Source organism: Clupea harengus, chromosome 24 (genome assembly GCF_900700415.2).
Source record: "Clupea harengus chromosome 24, Ch_v2.0.2, whole genome shotgun sequence".
In the NCBI taxonomy this organism is placed as follows: Eukaryota; Metazoa; Chordata; class Actinopteri; order Clupeiformes; family Clupeidae; genus Clupea; species Clupea harengus.
The window spans coordinates 12,108,965-12,133,937 of NC_045175.1; the positions used below are offsets into that span (position 1 = coordinate 12,108,965).

Here is a 24,973-nt window from a genome sequence, read left to right on the forward strand (position 1 = left end):
CCATGCTTTTAAATGGAATAACTTAGTAAATGTAGTAGAATGACCCCCAGCACAGCAAAAGAAGTGGAGGTAAACAGACGTTTATGGCATTTATTAACACCTTATCACCTCAAACAGTAGAAAAAGCGACCAAAAGAAGAGCTAACTGCATTAAGAATGATGACAATTCAGAATAGAAATATGTTAGACCAACTTACAGCTGTGTCAGGAGGGGTGTGTTTCCTGTACTGTAGGTGACACACGCCGCACATACACATCCCAGAGAACGATGAAGATGGTCACACAATAGATAAGGGCACGCAGGATTTAAACAAATTAGTTCAAAATCTCCAGGAATGACAAAATGTGAGTGATGATGACTGGTTGGCTGAACTCTTCCCAGGAGTAAAGGCGTGGATAATACGGTTACTGGCACCTGTGGTAATAATATTACTGTTGCAGATGTTGATAACCTGCTGTGTGATTCCATGTGGTTAGGCAGGGCAATGATGGACTCAACGGTAAAGAAAATGTTTGAACAGTACGTCAAATTCTTTTTTTTGTAACAGACTTGGGTTACATTTACATTTAGTCATTTAGCAGACGCTTTTATCCAAAGCGACTTACATATGTGCGACTTACAATGTATACACATTTTACATTTACACTGATGGCACACTGCACATCAGGAGCAATTAGGGGTTCAGTGTCTTGCTCAAGGACACTTCGACAGGGAATCGAACTAGCAACCTTCTGATTACTAAACGACTTCTCTACCTCCTGCCGCCCCGGTTGTGATTGATGCGATTCGACCCCTGGTAGTCATGCAACTTGAAATGTCGTATCTGCCCATCAACTGAATCAGAACGGACACCTATCAAAAGTATTAGAATTGAGTTAGTTATGTCTCCCTGTTACATTTAGTCATTTAGCAGACGCTTTTATCCAAAGCGACTTACAAGGAATTTACATTTATACATCAGGAGCAGTTAGGGGTTCAGTGTCTCTCTCAAGGACACTTACACATTTGGTAAGGAGGAGAGGGGAATCGAACTAGCAACCTTCCAACCTTCCCGATTACTAAATAACTCATCTACCTCCTGTACCACTGTTCCCCCCTGTTAGATAAATTAATATCAAGACAGCCAGCCTTATGTGAGTATAAAAAACAGGTTTCATGACAGACAAAGGGCGGTATTCTCCCGTCCCATCGCTTCAAAAGTTACAGCAGTGATCTCAGACGATGTCCTTGAGAGAAGAGCGGTATGCATGACTATCAGTACAAAAACAGGTGGTTTGCCTCAGCAAGAGAGTAGGCCTCCTGCTGTAGGCCTCAGCACACAGGATAAGCAAGCAGATTAAAATACAATAACAATGTCCTCATTACATTTCTCTATCACTCCCCTACTTGATAAAGTTACCATTGCATATTTTTAATAGCCCAAATATTAAACAGATACCTGATTTGGCTTGCTGACAAGCTCGAACAATTCTCCATTTTGAATTTCTATTTTATTTAAGTTATTTGATAATGACTAGTATCATCTTTTGGCGCTGAACCTCTCTTACCTGACTCTGCTAACCACGCCTTTCACCTCAAGCACCAGGGGCTTTCGGCCCGACGATTACACAGTTCTAACGTTAACTTCACCTATGTAGACAATTGAGGCTAGCTTGCTGTCTAACATGAACTATGCCTATAGCTGGCTTATACTACAGCCACATCTTCAGGCTACCTGGCATATGGATTGCTAATCTATTCCAGTAGCCAACACGGCAGTGTTATGGAACAGACAAGTCTGTTTACCTTATGCTTTATTTAAGTGTTAACTGAACATTCTGAGAAACAGAAAACAGTCACTTCGGTTTTCCATTATATTCCTTTTCTTATCTTATTCTGCTATAGGTCTTTGGTTTCCCTTATATTCCTTTTCTTAACTTATTCTGTTGTAGGTAGAAGGCACCTGGCATCCAGACATTATCGCATATTAGTCCAGGCAAAATAGCGTTTTACGACAGACTTTCGATTAGTGTATAGCTCATTTGCATATTAAAATTAATTTTCAAAGAAACTTGTAATACAAAACTTTGTACTTTTCATGGGTACTTTCATTGTGCAAAGTTTTATTTTGATAGGAGTAAAGGAAAAAATTACATTTTTGAGTTGTATTTTTGCCATGCATTATTAGTACACATCTCAGATTGATGAGAATTAAACATATTTCCTCAACTAGGATTTCTTAGGACTTTTAGTATGTTGTTCTGGACACCTCATAGAAATTATCTCACTCCCTTCTCTTTGTCTTCTCTCTATCTCAGTCTCTGTTTCCTTTTTTTCTAGGTTGTTGTTTTCTAATTCTCATGTAAAGTCGTATTTATTGTTACACCATGCTTTTTATTGCTCTTAGCTTGACTGTTCTCTCCCTTGTACGTCGCGTTGGACAAAAGCGTCTGCTAAATGTAAATGTAAATGTTGTCAGTTTTTATGTTTATTGTCAGCACCAATATGCCCAAACAAATTCCTGGTAGGTGTAAACTTATTTGGCAATAAAAATAATTCTGATTCTGATTCTGATATAAAATGGCAAACTACAGGACAAAGATGCACAGCCTTGGCTGTCCAGAGGTCTCTCTTCAAGTTCAAGTTCAAGTATTTTATTCGTCACATACAACAAGTGTAGTGAAATGTAAAAGGGTCTACGCTCCACACTGCGCAAAAATAAAATAAAATAGAATAAAATAAAATAAAACAAAATAAATGTAATTAAATTAAATTAAAATAAATACATTTAAAAAGGTGCTTAATTAAAAAAATTGACATTTCTCACTGCCTGTGGGTAGAAACTCCTCCTTAGTCTCTCAGTCCTTGAATTGAGGCTACGTAGGCGTCTACCCGACGGCAACAGGGTGAAGAGGCTTAATTCATTGAAAAGCGAGTCCATGTGGTGACTGACTGTTTCCCAGCCAAAAACTACTGCCCACCTCACCCTCCTGGAGAAGCTGATGAAAAGCCTTGAGAAGTTGAGACTTGATCTGCTTAATGATGTCAGACATACATTTACATTTACCAGACGCTTTTATCCAAAGCGACTTACATATGTGCGACTTACAATGTATACACGTTTTACATTTTACACTGATGGCACACTGCACATCAGGAGCAATTAGGGGTTCAGTGTCTTGCTCAAGGACACTTCGACAGGGAATCGAACTAGCAACCTTCTGATTACTAAGCGATTTCTTTACCTCCTGTACCACTGCCGCCCCGTGACGTAGTAACCAAGAATCTGTGAGTAAAGATGTCGGAAACGATTTCATACAGAAGAAAAATGATCATAGAGGAAGATTTCAGTGGTTGGAGAAGAAAAGAAGAGGTAAGTAAATAGTTACTAGTATTATGTTTTGCCTCCAAAGACTGCCGCCTAAAGGTTGCGCCATGGCCCTTTGTTTGAAGGGGGTGGAACATTTGTGTGAATCGAGACCTATTTGGATGTGGATCGCAACAAAAAGTCTCACAATTACATCAGTGGAAGCTGGGATTAATGTATGTGTTGGATGATCCACAAATGATCAACACTTCACTTCAGAGACCAGCAGCACACCCCCCTGGGAATGTATATCATCAATGTGGACGGACATCTTGGGCAATATGAGGACATCGGCATTGTTGTGGATGGAGATCATCATTTTGGACGACATCAGATCTGTGGCACAAGGCTTGTGCAGTGATGCTCGTTGTATTTGTGCATTGAACCTGGCCTAGCCAAGAGATCTGAGCTACTACTATGAGTTGATGATATGGGGGCGACAGTGGTACAGGAGGTAAAGAAGTCGTTTAGTAATCAGAAGGTTGCTAGTTCGATTCTCTGTCGAAGCGTCCTTGAGCAAGACACTGAACCCCTAATTGCTCCCGATGTGCAGTGTGCCATCAGTGTAAATGTAAAAATGTGTATACATTGTAAGTCGCACATATGTAAGTCGCTTTGGATAAAAGCGTCTGCTAAATGACTAAATGTAAATGAGTTCATACAGAAAGAACTCGTGCAAATGGCTGGTGAAAGGCTCTCGCCTAAAGCCTGAAGAACAAACCCAATGAGTATGTAGTAGACACCAGATCTTTTTGTTCAGTATTACTACAAACGAAAGGCTTTTTTTTGTGAACACTGTTTTGTTTGAAATGCTTTGTATTGACAGTTTTTGTGTGGAAGTTGTCGATCTGTTGTCTGTTTTTTTTTCTCCAAAGAATCATTCATTCTTGCGCTGCTGCTGTTAAGGCCGCCAGCTCTGTTGTTTTGTGTTTCCAAAACACATGTAGAGGCCACGCCCTCCTGCTTTTGTTCAGTTGTACTTTAATGCTTTTGTGTTTGTGTGTGTGTGTGTGTGTGTGTGTGTGTGTGTGTGTGTGTGTGTGTGTGAGTGTGTGTGTGTGTGTCTATATCTGTGGTGGTGTTCGATTTCATTTGGTCTGTTTTATGTAACTGACCAGTAGCAACTGACCCACTAGTCTTAATACAGGTCTTTGCTCTTCCACAATGTCTGTTTATCCCTCCACAACCTGGTCTGGGGACTAGAGTGTGTGTATTTCTACCTTACTCTATCTCTCTCTCTCTCTACCTCACTCTATCTCTCTCTCTCTCTACCTCCCTCTATCTACTGAGTGTGTGTATTTCTAGAGCGTGTCTCTCTCTTTCTCTCTCTCTACTTGTTTCTCTACCTCACCCTATCTCTCTCTCTACCTCTTTCTCACTGTCTCTCTCGCTCTCTCTATCTACCTCTCTATGTGGCCTCTATTGACTGGACTGGGTCAGGATGGACACTGGGATAGGAGGCATTCATTGGCAGTATCAATTAGGGCCAGGTTTGGAGCTGTTTTTCTCATCTCTTGGGCCATCTCTTGGGTTAAACCGGTCTTGGTGAGCACTCTTCAGAGCAAACCTCCAGAGTGGGAGTGTGTGTACCAGATTGAGAGAGGTAGCGAGAGCAAGAGCTTCCATCTTGATAAAACATAAGCCTGTTTGATGATGCTGCGAATATGAGAAAGGTTGACAGAAAGTGGCCACAAATTAAATAATATATATAATGATAACTAGGCAGAGTTTGACCTGTGTGTGTGTGTGTGTGTGTGTGTGTGTGTGTGTGTGTGTGTGTGTGTGTGTGTGTTCTGTTGTGTGTGTGTGTGTGTGTGTGTGTGTGTGTGTGTGTGTGTGTGTGTGTGTGTGTGTGTTTGTGTGTGTGAGTGTGAGTGTGAGTGTGTGTGTGTGTTCTGTTGTGTGTGTGTGTGTGTGTGTGTGTGTGTGTGTGTGTGTGTGTGTGTGTGTGTGTGTTCTGTTGTGTGTGTGTGTGTGTGTGTGTGTGTGTGTGTGTGTGTGTGTGTGTGTGTGTGTGAGTGTGTGTGTGTGTTCTGTTGTGTGTGTGTGTGTGTGTGTGTGTGTGTGTGTGTGTGTGTGTGTGTGAGTGTGAGTGTGAGTGTGTGTGTGTGTTCTGTTGTGTGTGTGTGTGTGTGTGTGTGTGTGTGTGTGTGTGTGTGTGTGTGTGTGTGTGTGTGTGTGTTCTGTTTTTTTTTGCAGCAACAGCAGTAGTAGTAGGGATGGACCAGAGGGGTGGGGATATGCCAGATCTGTGACAACCAATCAGAAGTGTTCACACCACACATACGCACACACCACACACAGACACCACAAACAAACACACACACACCACACGCACACACACCACAAACAAACACACACACAAACACACATTCACACCACAAACAAACAAACACACACACACACACACACACACACACACACACACACACACACACACACACACACACACACACACACACATTGCCATCACACATGAGTGTTCACACCCAGTGGGCAGACCCTACACTCTGGGACCACAGCCACCAGCCAGGCATTCAAAAGACACACACACTTACAACATACGCAAACATCACACACACACATCATGCACACATCACAAGCACACAGGCGACAGGGACAAGGAAAAGTTCTCTGCTAACAGGAAGGAACCTTGAGCAGATCCTCGGGTCATAAAGGGGGGCCCATCCGCGTGGAGGTCATGACACTAGCTATGACTTTTTCACAGATTAACTCCTAGAAAGATTTAATGGAGAGGGCGGCAGTGGTACAGGAAAGTCGTTTAGTAATCAGAAGGTTGCTAGTTCGATTCCCTGTCGAAGCGTCCTTGAGCAAGACACTGAACCCCTAATTGCTCCTAATGTGCAGTGTGCCATCAGTGTAAAATGTAAAATGTGTATACATTGTAAGTCGCACATATTGTAAGTCGCTTTGGATAAAAGCGTCGGCTAAATGACTAAATGTAAATGAGGGGGCAAAGTCAGGACCAAAGGACTGTGACAGTGCAAACCAGCCTGTGACAAACGTGACGGCGTTTCCCTGCTTCATATATAGACATGCAAACCATCCTGTGACAAACGTGACGGAGATGCAGAAGCACAGAAGTAGGGACCTGCCCTTCTTGAAGGAGCATCAGTGGCTGACACTGTGTATGTGCTATCTTGTCAACTATATATGTACTGTGTGTCGCTTTGGTCTTAAGCGTCTGCTTAATACTCCACCCTTAATTATTAGTATACTTAACCATTTCAAGATGCTTTTATCCAATATGAGTGACACGTAGGGAAATAAAATGAAAGCAACAGTGAACTCCTGTTTGTCAACTGAAAATAAATATGGTTCAAGTGTACTTTGGAGAGAAACACAGTCTACAATACAGTTTCAAATAACTGCTCCAAATCATATTATGTTCTATTATTTGGTCCAAAAAAAAAATCTAATTTGTGGACATGTAGACTTTTGAATTCTCACTTGGCAATACAGAATGTTGAGAACAAGTTGAGTTGGAGTGCAAAGTTTAGTGGATGTTCAAAAGAAAAAAATATTTTCCGGGTTGGGTGTTGCTATAGAAACCGAGTCAGAAAGGGGTGGGAGGTAAGTACACACAACATTCCAGCACATGCTAAAATAACAGCAACTTGTTTTGCAACATTTTTTAGTGCCATCAGGAGCCTGAAGGGGAAGGGCTTGACCCCAACCACAGTACAACAAAAAAAAAAAAAAAAACCTAGAGGACTTGGAAGAGGGCTTGGCCGGTTACATTTCATTACATTTAGTCATTTAGCAGACGCTTTTGTCCAAAGCGACGTACAAGGGAGAGAATATTCAAGCTACGAGCAATAGAACCTGGTGTAACAATAAATAAATACTACTTTACCTAAGAAATATAACAAAATGAAATAAAAAAGAAAGAAAGAAGTGCAGAAATGTAACTGCTGTAATTGCAAGTTACGCACTAGTCGAAGTTGTGGTCCAGTTTTCATGGAAGGCCAGGGCAGGGCAGGTGGGCTGGCTAAACAAACAACAGCAGGACCTCAGCAGGGACATGGTCAGCCACCAGCAGCAAGTTCGGAACAGGAAAACAGGTTTGTCTTCTTCACCACTAAAGGCACTTTTGTGTTTCGAAGATTTTTTTTTTTCTTTATGTGGCCAGGGTAATTAAAGTCATAAATCATTCTGTGTTTTATATCTTTGACAGATCCAGAAACCACAAGACGAGGGGAACATTTAGCGATGCCAAACTTTTGAAAGCTAGGAATCTTGACATTGCTTCACAGACACAGTTTCTGCGGTGTGTCTAATCCGATGTGCCAGAATATTGCAACAGCGAGGCACTTTTCACACAGCTGATGCCTCACCACTAAAGAAACTTGAGATGGGCAAGGGCCTTGTTTGTGGTCACTAAGGAGGCGAAAGAGGTCTCTGAAGAAGAGGAGGAGGCTCTTCCACCTCCTTAGTGAAAAAGAGAGTTCGGGTGGTGTGTAACTCCTCCTCCTCCTCTGAAGAGCATCTTGGGTTCGATGAGGAAGTACAGATGTCAAAACTGACACTGAGGAAGTCAGATCTGTGCTTTCGCAAGACCCTCAACCAACCAAAAAGGGACCAACAACCTTCAGAAAGTGATTGTTCCTAAAAGTGGCAGTAAGTTTGTAATAACAGTGGTTCCTTGGTGACTCCATGTTAAATACATCTGGCATGGCCATCCCCTTCACATAACAGCAACTACAGGAAGTATTTTGTATTCTTAAACTATTAATTAGTCTGTCCTGGTGAAATGTATTGTGTGTGGTGGTGGTGGTGGTGGTGCATCGGTTAGTGTTGCTGCTTTATAAGGTTTGATTCCCTGATGTTACAGGTCTCTGTGCATCTGCTAAATCATCCTGCCTTTTACATTTTATCAATGCCATTCTTTGCACTTCTTATGTCATAGAACAGACTGCTGAAAGCACAGTAGTGCACACCGACTCAACTGAGGCCCAGGCAGCGCGTGACCTCTGACCTCCAGAGGAAGGCCTGGAGTAAGAGCCCTGACCTCTGACCTCCAGCGCTGACCTCTGACCTCCAGACGAAGGCCTGGAGTAAGAGCCCTGACAGACAAAGAAGAGGTAAAGTGTCGTTGAGTCTTCATTTTTAAACATGGTTAAGAAAACAAAACATAACTGCTCACTTGTTTTTTTTGCCTGTTGTCTCCTTCTTCTAAAACAGTCAGAAAGGTGCGTTGGCAAAAGAGACGGAGGGACACCCCAGCACGTGCCACGCTGGAGATGGTGTCCCCCCACTGGACTCCACTCCTCCTCCTCCCCCACAGGCCCCAGATGTACCCCGACAGGCCCCAGATGTACCCTCACAGGCCCCAGATGTACCCTCACAGGCCCCAGATGTACCCTCACAGGCCTCAGATGCCTCCAGAGTTTCAGTCAGTTCCTCTTGAAACAGACATGGAGGCATTACAATTCTAAAAAGTCATTTGACAATTGACGCTTTCTAACTGCTTTTTTCAAATCAAGTCCCATTCGAGAAGATGGTGTCAAATTCTGTCGGCAAGAAATGAGGGAAATCGTCCTTGGTGGTCTTACCACTGACCTATTCATCAGAACTGCCCAGCGACGGTGCTTGGTGAGAATATCAGTGTTTCAATAGAGACCTTTGACACAAAAAGGGCCCTTGCATCATCACTGGTGCAGACATTTCCACGTCTGAAGGACACATCTGGCAGTGGCTTTGCCAGTGCTTGAAGAATACAGGGTCCAGGGCCATTGGTTTTAGGGGGTAGGGTCATAGTTCAGAGTTGTTCCATCAATACCTTTAAGATATTTAAATGTGAAAGAGACCAGGCTACTATGCCATATCGTATGCTAGAGAGACTATTTATGGAGACATACATAATGCATACTGAGACTGAGCTCTGCTAACTGAAACTTTATTGTGCATCCAGACATAAAAAATAAAACAATTAAGAGAAAGTAACAATTAAGAGAAAAGCGCGGCATTTGGATGTTGTTGTACAAACCGGGGGAAACTAGCATTATAGCATTAGCAATACAGCTGGATACTAAAGCTAGTTCATAACATGTCTGCAATGTGTATCCATCTGTGTGATATACCTTAACATAATGTGGAAGATAGAGCTATCTATAATCATACCGGATAATAAAGATGCAAACAAGCGTTAACACAACATGACGACAGTCACTCCCACGCCGTAGTTTAGTTACAATCTACTATCAGATACATTAAACAAAAATCATTGACAGGAAAATGAATGGGGAAATCCCTTACAGGTAAACATGGTGGATTTGTAATTGGAAATCCTGCCGTCTAATAAAGAACCAATCACATCGTTGGAAATGGTCGACCGGACCTGCACGTTCTGTTCACTTCCACTGTTGCTATAGTAACAGCTGTGCTGCAAGATGTGGCGCATAGGCAGTGAACAGTTAGCCTGATTTGAGCAGTTGGGGAAACAATGCTAACACGCTTGTCAAATTTAAACGCGGATTCACTTAATGCCGATTTAACCATCCTATGTGGAGTAAAGGATCGCTCCCCCTTTTTGCAGAAAAAAAAGACTCGTATTGTTTGCCTGAAATATCTACCCAGAGGCGTAGCTCAGACTAACTATGTTTTATGTCTAGGAGGAACGCTATAGTCTGTTTTTTTTCCTTCTATTCAACCCGCCCTCTTGGAACTACCACTACGTTTGGGAGCGCAATGTAAAATTGGAATAATATGAGCTTATACGAATAAGTGGGTGGCTCTTAAAAGAGCCTTTTCGATGGAACTGAAAAAACAGCAATTTACTTGGACTTCTCAGTCTTCTTGGGCAACAGCACTGCCTGGATGTTGGGCAGCACACCACCCTGAGCGATGGTCACTCCGCCGAGCAGCTTGTTCAACTCCTCGTCGTTGCGCACAGCCAGCTGCAGATGGCGGGGGATGATACGACTCTTCTTGTTGTCACGGGCAGCATTGCCGGCCAACTCCAGGATCTCAGCGGTCAGATACTCGAGCACGGCAGCCATGTAGACCGGAGCTCCAGCTCCAACACGATGGGCATAGTTGCCCTTGCGGAGCAGCCTGTGAACTCGACCCACGGGGAACTGGAGTCCAGCCCTGGATGAACGTGTCTTTGCCTTCGCCCTGGTCTTGCCACCGGTTTTGCCTCGTCCACTCATTTTCAGTCAGGGAAATTCTCAAACAATTGAAGTAGTGATGTAATGAATGCTGAGCGTGTGGAAAGGTTATATATAGCTATGCAGTCAACCCTTATTGGCTGACACGTAAATTGTAAGAGCCAATCACTGCATAGTCCCCAATTTTAATCAAATTTATTCGTACCTTTCTATAACGACCAAGAAACATCATACACATGAAGAAACGAATGACCGTGTTGGAGTGAAGTTCATATATTTGTCTATTTCATCGTATATAAGATAATAAAGCCATCGTAGTCTCCTTCATGGGCGTATCTTCAATGACGCAAAATCATGCTGTTTTACGTCAGAAGCGTAGCGGGCGTCTAACAATGACCGCCAAAACATATGGGTTTCTAACAGGTCCGCTTCTTTACCATAAGTTATCGATGCACTGCCGGAAAGCGCATTTCGCATTTGTTGTGATCCAAAGTCAAAGAAAATGTCCGGACGAGGCAAGGGAGGTAAAGGACTCGGAAAAGGAGGCGCCAAGCGTCATCGCAAGGTTCTCCGTGATAACATCCAGGGAATCACAAAGCCCGCTATCCGCCGCCTCGCTCGCCGTGGTGGTGTGAAGCGAATCTCCGGACTCATCTACGAGGAGACTCGTGGTGTGCTGAAAGTTTTCCTGGAGAACGTGATCCGTGATGCCGTCACCTACACCGAGCACGCCAAGAGAAAGACCGTGACCGCCATGGATGTGGTCTATGCTCTGAAGCGTCAGGGCCGCACTCTGTACGGCTTCGGCGGTTAAAGATTTATATTTAACACAAAACCAACCAAAGGCTCTTTTAAGAGCCGCCCATTTTGATCTGTAGAAGCATTGGTTCCGAGTTATATCATATTACCTTCTAATAAGGGTTGAAATAAATGTAGTGTTAATGTGCGGACACACGGACATTCTTTCGCATGTGGATTTCTACTTTGGTAAGTTTTTGTTTTTGTTTTGATTGACTTCACACTGGAATCTGAGGATGTGGAATTCCCTGAGGAAATGTAGTAAAACGACTAGTTTACGATGCATTTGGCTACCGAACAAGTATAATCACAGTGGTAAAATATAACAAACCTGACTCGCGGTTATGTGACTGTTTTGGAATAACTCAATGCCCCGCGCCAAAAAAAAGGACTGGGCAGAGGACTATCATAACAAATCAAAGACTAAATACGGGGGCGATCATAAATTGACGGTTAGTCTTAGGTTACTTTGCCCCCTATCGCCAATACTCCGCTTTCTGTTGAAAGACCGTGTCACTGCTAATTCACTTTTTTTATTTATAAAATAATAACAACATTTTAAATTGTATTTACAGGTACAATTTACAGATCCCCCCCAAACCAAAAATATGTATAGATCGATTCATGTGTATAGATATTAATAGCAGTAGTATTGTTATTGATAGCCTCTGTTATTACAATTCCTTCCTTCAGAGCCTACATTTATGTTAAATCTCAATATCAACTTGTGTGAGGGAGTCAGTTCGCCTCTGCCTAAAGAGGCATCACTCATAACAACTATGGCTACAGCCAATAATGTACTTTTGGTTGACTGCGTTAGGAAAAGTAAAAGGACGTATGTTATCCTATCATATAGCCAAAAATGTCATATGTATGTCTGTATACTTTATATTTTTGAATGTGTAATGTTATATGGTAATTCACTAACTGTGTAATGAACATAGATGATCATCGTAGTGTTTTGGTAGGATCATGGTAATTGTTGAAGAAAGGTAAGTGAGCACAACTGACATCTCAGTACAGTTAAACTGAAAAAAGTGAAGGTATTTCAATAAACCGAATACTCAAATAATTTACATTTATTACACATATTCATTCAATAACATACAATATTCAATAACTTTGCATTTATTCTATATATCCATTTAATAACATACAATAACTTTACATTTCTGGCTTCTTAACATACCGGCCGTACTCACAGGTACTCCAGTACTCTGCACCTGCTTGTCGTACTTTGGCCCAATCACAGGCACCTGTTCGGCCCAAGCCAGGCCCCCCACCTAGGCACAGAGACTAACCTGAAACTAAGTACATACACTGGCCATAGAAACAAAATACCTACATACATACACTAAGCACAACACAAGGCACACAAACACGGTACAGAGACAAGGCACACAGACAAGGCATACAAAACAAGGGAATAAAACTAAGCCTACAGTGTCTACACATCTAGACACGTACTGCCTTTCACCTCACACAGGTAACCAGTGAAAGCAGTACACCTGTTTCTCCCAAAGTTCTTTCGCCGTGCTGTCGAATGCCTTTCTCGAAAAAGTCTCTCTTGTGTTCCTTCACTTGGCGTGTGACGTGTTCCACCTGCCCCCTGAGGTGTGCCCTGGTCTGGGTCCCCCCCGACCTCACAGGCAGACATCTGCGATCTGCCAGAGAGAAATGCCGGCCTATGGATCTTACAAGAAGACATCAAGAAGACAACCTTGGACAACCTCGGTCAACTATGATGACCATCCCAGCTCTCAAAAGATGAAGAATTCCAGAGTCTCATATGACATGTTTGTCACTGATAGATCCGCCATACGGTGAAGAAATGATTGTGATGCCCCCTCGAGGAGCTCAACTCCAAGCAGCCCTTTAAGAGAACAGTGGGACCCTAACCCTTTAAGAGAACAGTTGGACTTGTATGTAGAGAAAATTTCACTTTGGAGAAGCACCGTGCAGTCCAGGATGACTAGTGTCTGCATAGTCCTTGAAGTCCGCCGGTAAACGTTCCCTTAATTTTCTACTCTGTTATCCAGATCCTCACTGACCCTATCACAGTGTAGAGAAAGTTGCTCCACGTTGTAATTATCTAAGTAACTGTGGACTGGTTCCCATACCAGTCAGCAAGGTAAGGCTGCAGTGCAAGATTGTTCAAAAACATGAACATCTCTATGGGCTGCAGGGCATGAGTCTGTACAAAACAAAAGTTACGATTGGGCCTACTACTGCTAGTTATTCAATTCAGTTTAATTTATGTACTGCCAAAACAATAAATTGTCTCAAGGTGTTTTACCCAAGGGCCAAATCACTGCCATTTCACCGTCTACCTTCTGGCATGCTTCTAGTTGTGCCTGGGAGGGTCTGATCGCTGTTGCGCTCCCCTCTTCTGAAAGACTTTCAACCAAAACACTACATGTACAGTGAAATCATGTGAGTGAACCACTGGAAATCAGTTGTCAATGTGATCTAATGTCTAATGCTGGTCTAATGTCGTTTACGCATGTCCACCTGTGCACAACTCTCTATGGTTATTGCTAACTGTACAGTAGCCTATTGCTTGCTGTTTTTTTATCGTGTTACCTTGTAATGTTACCACAGTGACATTTGGTTAGGCCTGCAGTTGCCATTGACTTTGTGTGTGCCTTCACTTTTTTCTTTAGGTGAACTGCGTGTCATTTGAATGGATCCATCAACAAGAAAGAGCAGCACTGTAGGCAAAACATTAGTTGTCAATAATCTGGTTTCTGGAGTTTATATTCTGTTGGTAACTCAACAGGTCACCCAACACGCTTGTTTACTCAGATTACTAAATGATCAGTCGAGTATTTGAGAAGGTGCTGCTAACAAGAAAAAAAAGACTGACTACATCAAAACGGGCGTAACACGCAAGAGAGACTTAATATGTTCAAAACCCAGATCGCAAAGTCTATCTGGTTCACAGTTGATGGGCATCCATAAATGGTTCCGTAGGCAGCTATGCACTTGGAGGCATCCTACTTCACGGTGATGAGATTGCGTGGGACGAGGCGACCCTGTGTTTTACTGTGACCAAATTGACCTCTATTTGAAAATGATCCGTTCATCAAGTCGAACTCCAAACACATTTTTACGATTGACAAGGGTTGTATCTTGTGTCAGGGATATTCGTGACTTTTGTTGATAAAACACATATATTCTAATTTTGCACAATTGTCTCTCTAACCAAACACAATCTCTACTCATACTACGCTACTCTCCGCTGTTTCCCGTGTCATTTAACACCAATCCAAGTAAATACTTTACTGTCTTTACTTCACTTAGCTGTTCAAGCCCTATTCTCTTAGTAACAGACATTACTGGCTTTAAAAGTTGTATTTCGAGTCAAATATTTCATAATATGTGACAGGAGAAAACACAAGTGATACTGCGAGGAAGCAGCGCGTTAGAGATAGTGGAGTTGCGTCTACACGGCTCGCATGGGACCTTTAAATAAAACACCTTAACCAGTCAGCAGCACCATTGTTCTGAACTTTGATTGATTTATCTCTTATCAAATCAACCATGGCAGAAGTCGCTCCATCACTCGCTCTTGTACCAGCAAAGGCTCCGAAGAAGAGTTCAACCAAGCCCAAGAAAGCCGGACCAAGTGTCGGCGAGCTCATCATCAAAGCTGTAACTTCCGCCAAGGAGAAGAGCGGCGTCTCTCTTCCAGCCCTGAAGAAGGCTTTGTCGGCCAGAGGATACGATGTGGAGAGGAACAACTCTCGTGTCAAGCTGGCTGTCAAGGGTCTCGTCTCTAAGGGAACTTTGGTCCAGACCAAAGGAACCGGCGCGTCCGGCTCCTTCAAGCTGAACAAGAGGAAGGCCGAGGCAAAGAAGAAGCCCGCCAAGAAAGCTGCTCCCAAGGCGAAGAAGGCTGCGGCCAAGAAACCTGCGGCTAAGAAGGCTGCAGCAAGGAAGCCGGCTGCCAAGAAACCTAAGAAGCGCGTTGCGGCTAAAGCCAGGAAGCCCGCTGCTAAGAAGGCTAAGAAACCCGCCAGAGCGAGGAAAGTAGCCAAGAGCCCCAGGAGAGCTAAGCCAGCGAGGCGATCACCCACCAAGGCCAGAAGGGCAGCACCTAAGAGGAGGTGAATTATGGGTGCATAGTTTGTTATTTTAAACGGCTCTTTTAAGAGCCACCAAAGTTTCTTTTAAAAGCTGATATTTAAGTACTAGCTACGGCTAATAACGTACACTCGGATGAATTGAATGGCAGCAAACATGTTTCAGACCTCCTATCCCAGCGTTTCTCAAAGTGTGGGGCGTAGAGACGTGACAGGTGAGACGCGATGAACAGGAGATGCCTTCTTTTATAGACTAACATCATACACCCCATCATAAATAGAATAAGTTAATAAAGAGGATTTAAAAGATTAAAAACTTACGGCTGTTATTGCATATGTTTCCTGGTTAAGGTCATGTATTGTTATATGTGAAATATATTTTTAAGTTCCTGATGCTGTAAATGCTTTCAAGGTATTTTATTTTGATTACTATATGATAAGAAATTGAAATGTAAGAGTTAATATGATTTAATTCGTAAGCCAATGAGATCGGAGTTGATGGTTGAGTTGGGTGAAGGGTAAGGAGAGGGGAACGTAGAGGAAACGGGAGAGAACGAGGAGTCAATGAATGGGATAAGATGTATTGGACATTTGCTCTGTAACACTGATTACAGATTTAATGTGAGAACTACCCTCCATTAAGCAGATAATTGTCATTGTGTGTTAGACTGTACTAGTTAACCTTATAGCACAGTGACCGTTATTTAGTCGGGGTTGAGTAATAGTTCGGAGAACTATTAGGAGGACCTAGCAACCGATTAGCTCTGAAGGCTAACTTGGCTACCGCTAGCCTAGCATTAACGGACGTTGGACAAGGGTGGCTTATTCAGCAACCTTCACATCACAGTGTCCCTACAGCCCAGCAAACCCCAACGAGAAAGGGACAGCGGAGTCCAGGCAGTGGACAACTCTGGTCGACATCTTGGGTGAGCTACCAAGGACAACATCTTCCTCTTCATCGCAGAGGCGGCGGCCATTGTGTTTTATTTTCCTCAGCGCGACTGGCGCGAAATAGCCGTTGAGTTTTTGGCTACTATGAACCCGAGCGACGACTCAGGCTTGCAAACGTACGACTCCAGTAACATTTTGGGTACCCTAAGTATTTAGTTATTACTGCCGGCTATAGGATTACAATAGTTTGATACGCTGTGTGTTTAAATTGATTGTATTGATATTCTGGTTGTGGAACTGTCAAAGACCGTGATTGTGTTAATTGATACTTGTGTACATATGTATATACATTTTTCCAAGTAAATAGTTAACATTTTCGGTGCTATCTGGTGAATGATTATTTGTATTAGTCCCATATTATATATATTTAGGTATTTAGTGTCAATATATAACTCTGGTGTGAACAGGTGAGTGATTGTCTAGCATTGATAATATTTGTGTTACATAATAATCAACACGCCAACAGTAAAGACAAATCAGGCATACATTTATAAGTTAGAGATAACGTATTGAGTTAAAAGAACTCAGGTTAGCTACCCCTAGTAATTGCCCGGAACAGCAAAGGGGCGCTACATAAAAATAGAATATACCAGTGATACCTCCGTACCTCCGAGTCTCCGTGCAATAAATCCATCCGCAAATGATCGAGAAAGACAACTAAATGTTTGCTTTCTCGGTATAGGTGACATTACATTGGAGATGTTACCGACTTGAACAAAACGACGGACTTTAGTCGTTTCAGAACATGTAGATATCCATAATCCATACAGGGAACGAGATTTCGTTTTCCGAGGACAACATTGCAACAAAGGGCGGAAAATTAATATAACTTTTAAAGTAAGAAGTAGTGAGGACTATGCGATATAAAAAACACTACACATTCTACGCGTCTAAACTACAAAATACTAGTCACAATGTTCGCAACAAGCACCTGACAGACTAACTTCAGCTATTTTAGCTGTAATATTTTTGCAGTGGGTGTCTAGAAAAGCATAATGATCTATTTGTTCAGGTTTGTTTGAGGTCAGTTTAATTTAATTTACTGTCAACTTCTAACGTAATATAGTCAGGTTCCAATTTATAAATAACAAATTTCTTAAACCACGTTTCCAAAATACACAAAAAGCATGTAACCGTTTACTGTGAAATTGTTTTACAAACATTTAGAAAATTCGAATGTGTCTCACTTTAAATGAATAAGTAAAACCATAATAAAAGACAGTTATTGTTGAACGGCCAACAGGAAAAAAGAGGGTGGGGTTCTTTTCTGGAGATCATGGCTGCCCAATAGAAATCAGGTACACATTGACAGTTGGCCAATCAGGGCAGACTGAAATAAGCGCGCACAGGGTATTTCGAAGGGGAAAGGTTTAAAAAGCTACCTCCACCATTTGATCTACTCATTCGTGCATTTAACTCGCAGGAGAAATGGCAAGAACCAAGCAGACCGCACGTAAATCCACCGGAGGCAAAGCCCCAAGGAAGCAGCTCGCTACCAAGGCTGCCCGCAAAAGCGCCCCAGCCACCGGTGGCGTGAAGAAGCCCCATCGTTACAGGCCCGGTACCGTGGCTCTGAGAGAGATCCGCCGTTACCAGAAGTCCACTGAGCTGCTCATCCGCAAGCTGCCCTTCCAGCGTCTGGTCAGAGAAATCGCTCAGGACTTCAAGACCGACCTGCGCTTCCAGAGCTCTGCCGTCATGGCTCTTCAGGAGGCCAGCGAGGCTTACCTGGTCGGTCTGTTCGAGGACACCAACCTGTGCGCCATCCACGCCAAGAGGGTCACCATCATGCCCAAGGACATCCAGCTGGCTCGTCGCATCCGTGGGGAGCGTGCTTAAGTTCATCTTTCCCTCTAGAAATCAAAAGGCTCTTTTAAGAGCCACCAAACTGTCGATGAAGGCTTTATTCGTTTCTTTGTCAACATAAGTAGATACGATGATGCACATCCATGAATTATTGTCAAAGCTCATGACTGGTCTTTAAATACAGGCTGTGTGTGCACCAACATGCATAATGTCCCCTTTAGGAGAACCGTTGGGTAACTGAGGCCATCTGGTGGCGGACATTACATTATTATTTGGATCTAGATTCCCCTCAGTATTATGTAGGTATCTTCCAAACGAATGGTTTGATTAATTCAAAATATATTCACATAACGAACTTTATGGAATAGGGTATTGGGGAATAATGAAACTGTCGCTTTCCTCAAAGCAATTCTTATCTAGTGACTGGACCTCTTAGAAGACTTCATCTTCCCGCCACCGTGGGGTCTCGCGCCACTGAAGCGTAGCCATTGGCGTACATGGAGAACTTTACACAAACACAGGCTTATGTGCATGTTGATATTAGTATTAATAGTTATGAAGTAATATCATTTTGATACAAATCTGATACTTTAAGGCGTGTTTAATCTGTTGAGGTAGTGAACACGGTGGTAATGGAAGGCAAAAAATGACGACACTCCATTTCTTTTGTGCCATAGTGGACCACAAATAAGTAATTTAGTGTGTGTGTTTTGTTTAAAATCTGTAATTGTTTGTGTAAATCAATGATGTGTTCTCACATATTCTGCTTTCAGCTTAAGTGATTGTGGTGTCCGATCACAATTACCGCGAGGTACCAGAAAATGTCGAAGTGGAGACAGCCGATTGTAGAGTATTTCAGTAAGGTTTATTGAAGATGCTAAACAACAATATGAGAATGAATTCGAAGACGCTCTGCCCAAAATATCTCCCGCTTAGGCATTTAAACCTAACACTAACACTCCCCCTAATGCCCCCATTAGCTGACTGCTCAACCAATGAAACCTATGACCTCCCCGTTGACTCCACCAATCAGAAACCTATCATAGTACCTCGAAGACCCAGCCTTTATTTATCATAAGACAAAGCAGCCCCGTCTTCCCATTCAAATAATACTCCTAACCCCTTTGTTTTATACTGAATTAGATAAACCCATATTAAACCTACTCATTTACTACTAACATTCCTACATGATCTACTGAAAGTCCCCAACAGTACAAGTGCAGATATGTTGTTCACTCTCACAAGTTATTGCACAGCGGGTCTGAAGTTGACATTTGAAGCTTCCCTTTCTCTGGAGTGAGGTGTAATTTTGCACATAGGCAAGCTACATTGAGGAATCAGACTATACTTTTAATCCAACATGGACTTAAAATGTATACCTGGCTCTAAAATGTCTTTAGGTGGGGCCTGATTAAATGCTGTCAGCTCTGACATCATAACCATCCTGAAAATGTGACAGTTGTCCTGATTAGCTTGGTAATATGAACCATGGAAGACAATGTGTTTATGGGGGATCTTTTTTGGTTCAAAACATTTCCAGCTTCCTGTGACAAAGAAGGTCATCCAGGGCTACATTGACATGCATTAATTTAGCTGACTCTTTAATGCAAAGCAAGGCCTGAACTCTCTGGATCACGCAAATATGTGAAGGTGGCAGCGCGAAACAAATCAGGCACCTCTGTTGGAGAAGCTGATGAGTACAGGGAGCAGTCTGTGGCTGGCCCGGGCTTGGCGAGAGTGCGTGAGGACCCCCAGACATCTGGGAGAAACGAACCAACACAGTGGGCGAACACTCGCCCATTGACTCCCAGTGAACACAAAGTGGGTCGCCAGGACTTCATGTACAAAAATGGCAAATTATTACAATGCCATCGTTAACACCTTTCATTGTCAATATATTAAAGAAAACATCTACATCATTTTTCATGAAGCAATTATTTCAGCCCCATTTACTTACATGACTTCTAATCTTCTAAGGACCCTGAGTAGGTTGCTGACTATCTTGGACAATGTCAACCACCCACTACACAGTACTCTCAACATAGAGAAGAGCATATTCAGTGCCAGACTCCTGTCACTATCATGCTCATCGGACAGGCTGAGGAAGTCCTTTGTCCCCAGGGCCATTCAGCTGCATAACGCCACGCAGAAGGGGAGGGGGAGGGAGATGGACCTCTCTGCATGAGTCTACCTCAGTCTGCCCTTCTCTTCTCATCTCTTCATTTACCATCCCACTGTCCATCCATCCCTCTACTGGCTATACTAGCCCCTTGCACAGACTGAACAACTTATATCTCTTTGCACTATCCACACACACACACACACACACACACACACACACACACACACACACAAGCACAAGAACTTTGCACTATCCACACAAGCGCATGAACACTATCTCTTGCACTATCCTCACTTGCAGCACAAGAACACTTTCCTCGTGGACATCAACACTTTACCAATCTATGCACAATGTACCATAGGGTCAGATCCATTACTGTATCTGTAAACACCCCACTCCCTGTGAACATGTCCCCCCTATGTGTATGTTATCTATGTATGTATGTCTGTGAGTAAGTGTATAAGCTACTATGGATGACCTAAATGTCCCTCGGGATTAATAAAGTATCCATCTATCTATCTATCTATCTATCTATCTATCTATCTATCTATCTATCTATCTATTTATCTAATCACGTTTGTATTTTGAACCAATTTCGTAGGAAGTGTACAGGATCGTGAAAAACTACCCAGTGATAGTGGTGCTGAATGGGTCTACTGGACTCTGCCGTATCCGCAGATACACATTAAAGTACCGACCCTTCATTTTACACTGTACAACTGTTCATCATGTATGGCGATTTTGCCTGTTTGGGCGAATTAGTCCATCTTCACATCTGTCCTCATAGCATGAATGTGTATCTGTTGTTATGGTATTTATGTCAATCAACAATAAAAAGCAGTAAGCAATAAAGCTTTTTGCGGAAATGTTTTGTGTTGTATTTTATCCATCATAGACATGTATATATGTCTATGGTTATCCATTATCATCAAAGGAACCGTGTTTAGATTCCCCCCCAAAGTGGGGCGTTGCTAGAGATTTATGGCGGCAAGGCATTTGTCTGCGGCAAATTAAGGCGCGTGACACGTCGCAGAACCTGATTGGCTCTCACTATCTTATTGTTAAGCAGTGAGAGGATGACATGTAGAATAAATAAACGGTCTTACAGTAAAAGTTCATCATTCGTACTTGCGACGAACACCCAACAACAGTCTTAACATGAGTGGAAGAGGCAAAACCGGAGGAAAGGCCAGAGCAAAGGCAAAGACACGCTCATCCAGGGCTGGACTCCAGTTCCCCGTGGGTCGAGTTCACAGGCTGCTCCGCAAGGGCAACTATGCCCATCGTGTTGGAGCTGGAGCTCCGGTCTATATGGCTGCCGTGCTCGAGTATCTGACCGCTGAGATCCTGGAGTTGGCCGGCAACGCTGCCCGTGACAACAAGAAGAGTCGTATCATTCCCCGCCATCTGCAGCTGGCTGTGCGTAACGACGAGGAGTTGAACAAACTGCTCGGCGGAGTGACCATCGCCCAAGGTGGTGTGCTGCCTAACATCCAGGCTGTGCTTCTGCCCAAGAAGACTGAGAAGTCCAAGTAAACTATTGAGTGTACATTCAAACAACGGCTCTTTTAAGAGCCACCCAATTGTATCACTTTGAAAAGCTAACCAATCACTTATATCAATCCTTTGGCTATGTAAGCACTCCAGCTCAATTTCCCTGATCTAATGGTACTTCATGGGTTGAAACTACATTTTTAAGTTCATATTTTGTGCTGGTCTACAAGTACATAGCGGTCTTCACTGTCGCAACAGATGACTCGCCTTATTTTTCTGAAGCAGAGTAACAATGAAAAACGATCATTCACTATCGAGGATCATTGCATTGCCTGGAGGCTAACTGAAATAAAACCAGTCATTTGTTTTTTCGTTCTATTCTCTCGAATCGATAGTGGTCAATGTCGTTAATTGCATACAATCACTCCAATTTACCCTGATCTAACGGTAGTTTGCCATTTGTGTATACATTGAGATTAGGAGGCCATTTCTTGCGCTGAACCCAGCGGAGCAGGTGTCTTAACTGAAATAACAGGCGAAACGCATTATTGTCGAAATGAGTGTGGAAAAAGTGCCTTAATGAAAAATAATGGCTTCTATTGTATTGCTTGGGCTAACTGAAGGGTACGCTGTCATACAATCCTACAGATGGCTTTTCATAATAAAATGCGTATGTCGTGCCAAAACTCAGTTAGAATTCAACCAACGAGCTGAATTGCATTTAATCTGAAAAGCGTTCATTGTAAACGGTGTGCACACACTTAATCTATCTTCACATTAACTAAACTCACACTCAGGAACTCGGGTTAAGTAAGAGTGATTTTTAGTTGTGAATTTTAAAAACTCTCAATGACTGAATTCAGAGGCATCAAAGGATTTAATTAGCCTCCTAAGAACAAAAACGCGCATCTTTTTTATTTGTATTTCTGGTACTTATTTATGTATAGTACTGTAAAACAAAGCTGGAGTCACATTGTTTACTTCGTTACTCGTTGAAGTCATTTTCTGTATACAACTGGACCTGCTTGAGTTAACATTGGTAGAATCCCCAAAACGGCGACAAAGCTTTCAGTTTAAATTTTTAGGCGCCAATACCGATAATAGAAAATGGGCGCGCACTGATATCAGCCAATCAGCGAAGGCAAGTATACTACGTAATAGGGGGCGGTGGCCTGAAAATAGTTTAAAGCTGTGAACTGCTGCGTTGAATTTACTGTTTACTGATTTTAATCGAAGCAAACACGTACAATGGCAAGAACCAAGCAGACCGCTCGTAAATCCACCGGAGGCAAAGCCCCAAGGAAGCAGCTCGCTACCAAGGCTGCCCGCAAAAGCGCCCCAGCCACCGGTGGCGTGAAGAAGCCCCATCGTTACAGGCCCGGTACCGTGGCTCTGAGAGAGATCCGTCGCTACCAGAAGTCCACTGAGCTGTTGATCCGCAAGTTGCCCTTCCAGCGTCTGGTCAGAGAGATCGCTCAGGACTTCAAGACCGACCTGCGCTTCCAGAGCTCTGCCGTCATGGCTCTTCAGGAGGCCAGCGAGGCTTACCTGGTCGGTCTGTTCGAGGACACCAACCTGTGCGCCATCCACGCCAAGAGGGTCACCATCATGCCCAAGGACATCCAGCTGGCTCGTCGCATCCGTGGGGAGCGTGCTTAAGTTAATATCTCCCTCTAGAAATCAAAAGGCTCTTTTAAGAGCCACCAAACTGTCTATGAAGGCTTTATTCTGACTTTCTATTTATTTGGTAAGATTAAATTAAATGTGTTTAATTTCAGCACGCTATAAGCTTGCCTACAACTAGGTGTAAAAGGAAAATTATCGAGCCATTTCTGTATCTGCTTCTGTTAATCGCCATTTTAGAGCATGTTCAAGTCCGCGTTTGATTGGAAACTATTTGCGCGTGGGACTATGACCGTTTTAAAAACGTTTACTTAGAATACTATTTCCTATACGTGTAATCAAACGTGCCAGGTATACTGTCATGTTTATGGGGGCAGTGCGTCATGTTTAAATACAAACACATTTTTATGTACATGTACAACGTTCCTCCACAAACCCTAATGCAACATGTATCTATTAGTGGCAGTATCATGACAACCTTGAGCATCTAGTTTCTGGGATTATACACCACTATAACGAACATGCCCACCGTAAGTGAGCGCGGCACTATGATGTTTTCTAAAACCCTTAATTCAATAGCTTTAGGATAATAAGGCCGTAACTCCGCTTTCTCCGTTTATGTAAATGGTTATCATATGTCAGCTATCGGACACTGTCAAACAATCAAAATGCTAAGTTTAATAATGGATTCACATGACAACGCGAACTTCTTAGTCTTAATGATCAGGGAACATGTACAGCCACTTGCTCAAGGTGTAATCAAACGTGCCAGGTATACTGTCATGTTTATGGGGAATGTGCTTCATGTTTAAATACAAACCAATTTTTCTCGTTTCTTTAACACGCTTCACTTCTCTGTACATGTACTACGCGCCTCCACAAATCCTAATGCAACACTTATCTATTAGTGGTAATAACAGCTACTATATTTTGACGAATTATAACGTTGGGCATGTAGTTTCGAAGATTATACACCACTATAATGAATATGCCCACCGTAAGTGTTTTCTTATATTTTCTAAACATTTTCTTAAAGGCATTGGAACGACTTTTCCAAGAAAAGGTGGGTGGCTCTTAAAAGAGCCTTTGAGTTGGAGAGCGTTGAGATAACGCTTTACTTGGAGCTGGTGTACTTGGTGACCGCCTTTGTTCCCTCGGACACGGCGTGCTTGGCCAGTTCACCGGGCAGAAGCAGACGCACTGCGGTCTGGATCTCCCTGGAGGTGATGGTGGACCTCTTGTTGTAGTGAGCCAGGCGGGAAGATTCCCCAGCGATGCGCTCGAAGATGTCGTTCACGAAAGAGTTCATGATGCCCATTGCCTTAGAGGAGATACCGGTATCGGGGTGGACCTGCTTCAGCACCTTGTACACGTAGATGGCATAGCTCTCCTTCCTGGTCTTTCGGCGCTTCTTGCCTCCTTTCCCTGCAGCTTTTGTCACTGCCTTCTTTGATCCCTTCTTGGGTGCTGGCTTCGCTGGTTCAGGCATGTTGTATTACTGTCTATCTCAAACAAAATGTAATCTCCTTAACGAGGTTGGCACTATATATACAAAGTTGTATGGAAATAGCTGGCTGCGTCACTTCAGACACACACGCCTTTCCCTCCAACACC

At 43.0% G+C, this 24,973-nt stretch overlaps 6 protein-coding genes across 6 annotated transcripts; 4 read left to right on the plus strand and 2 right to left on the minus strand.

Moving 5' to 3' along the window:
* Positions 1-9,251: 9,251 nt before the first annotated feature.
* On the minus strand, positions 9,252-10,562 carry LOC105896665 (histone H2A-like). Its single transcript, XM_031562465.2, has one exon. It carries the CDS (start codon positions 10,520-10,522, stop codon positions 10,145-10,147), a length of 378 nt encoding a protein of 125 aa, XP_031418325.1. The 5' UTR covers positions 10,523-10,562; the 3' UTR covers positions 9,252-10,144.
* Positions 10,563-10,895: 333 nt separating this feature from the next.
* LOC105896668 (histone H1.5) lies at positions 10,896-18,260 on the plus strand. Its single transcript, XM_012823462.3, has 3 exons — positions 10,896-11,289; positions 14,859-15,387; positions 17,730-18,260. Exons 1-3 carry the CDS (start codon positions 10,983-10,985, stop codon positions 18,151-18,153), a joined length of 1,260 nt encoding a protein of 419 aa, XP_012678916.2. The 5' UTR covers positions 10,896-10,982; the 3' UTR covers positions 18,154-18,260.
* Positions 12,137-15,725, plus strand: LOC116217869 (histone H1-like). The gene has a single exon (XM_031562449.1). It carries the CDS (start codon positions 14,822-14,824, stop codon positions 15,389-15,391), a length of 570 nt encoding a protein of 189 aa, XP_031418309.1. The 5' UTR covers positions 12,137-14,821; the 3' UTR covers positions 15,392-15,725.
* A 3,083-nt stretch (positions 18,261-21,343) lies between the features above and the next one.
* LOC105896669 (histone H2A-like) lies at positions 21,344-21,828 on the plus strand. Its single transcript, XM_012823463.3, has one exon. The coding sequence runs from the start codon at positions 21,401-21,403 to the stop codon at positions 21,776-21,778; it is 378 nt and encodes a 125-aa protein (XP_012678917.1). The 5' UTR covers positions 21,344-21,400; the 3' UTR covers positions 21,779-21,828.
* Positions 21,829-22,945: 1,117 nt separating this feature from the next.
* Positions 22,946-23,413, plus strand: LOC105896664 (histone H3). Its single transcript, XM_031562454.2, has one exon. The coding sequence runs from the start codon at positions 22,985-22,987 to the stop codon at positions 23,393-23,395; it is 411 nt and encodes a 136-aa protein (XP_031418314.1). The 5' UTR covers positions 22,946-22,984; the 3' UTR covers positions 23,396-23,413.
* An 808-nt stretch (positions 23,414-24,221) lies between these two features.
* On the minus strand, positions 24,222-24,887 carry LOC105896666 (histone H2B 1/2-like). The gene has a single exon (XM_012823460.3). It carries the CDS (start codon positions 24,846-24,848, stop codon positions 24,474-24,476), a length of 375 nt encoding a protein of 124 aa, XP_012678914.1. The 5' UTR covers positions 24,849-24,887; the 3' UTR covers positions 24,222-24,473.
* Positions 24,888-24,973: the final 86 nt, after the last annotated feature.

Coding starts and splice junctions, on each gene's coding strand:
- LOC105896665 (XM_031562465.2), bottom strand. CDS start 10,522: ATGAGTGGACGAGGCAAAACCGGTGGCAAGACCAGGGCGAAGGCAAAG.
- LOC105896668 (XM_012823462.3), top strand. CDS start 10,983: ATGTCCGGACGAGGCAAGGGAGGTAAAGGACTCGGAAAAGGAGGCGCC. Junction 11,290..14,858: donor CACTCTGTACGGCTTCGGCG/GTTAAAGATTTA, acceptor CTCTTGTACCAG/CAAAGGCTCCGAAGAAGAGT. Junction 15,388..17,729: donor AGGGCAGCACCTAAGAGGAG/GTGAATTATGGG, acceptor TTCGTGCATTTA/ACTCGCAGGAGAAATGGCAA.
- LOC116217869 (XM_031562449.1), top strand. CDS start 14,822: ATGGCAGAAGTCGCTCCATCACTCGCTCTTGTACCAGCAAAGGCTCCG.
- LOC105896669 (XM_012823463.3), top strand. CDS start 21,401: ATGAGTGGAAGAGGCAAAACCGGAGGAAAGGCCAGAGCAAAGGCAAAG.
- LOC105896664 (XM_031562454.2), top strand. CDS start 22,985: ATGGCAAGAACCAAGCAGACCGCTCGTAAATCCACCGGAGGCAAAGCC.
- LOC105896666 (XM_012823460.3), bottom strand. CDS start 24,848: ATGCCTGAACCAGCGAAGCCAGCACCCAAGAAGGGATCAAAGAAGGCA.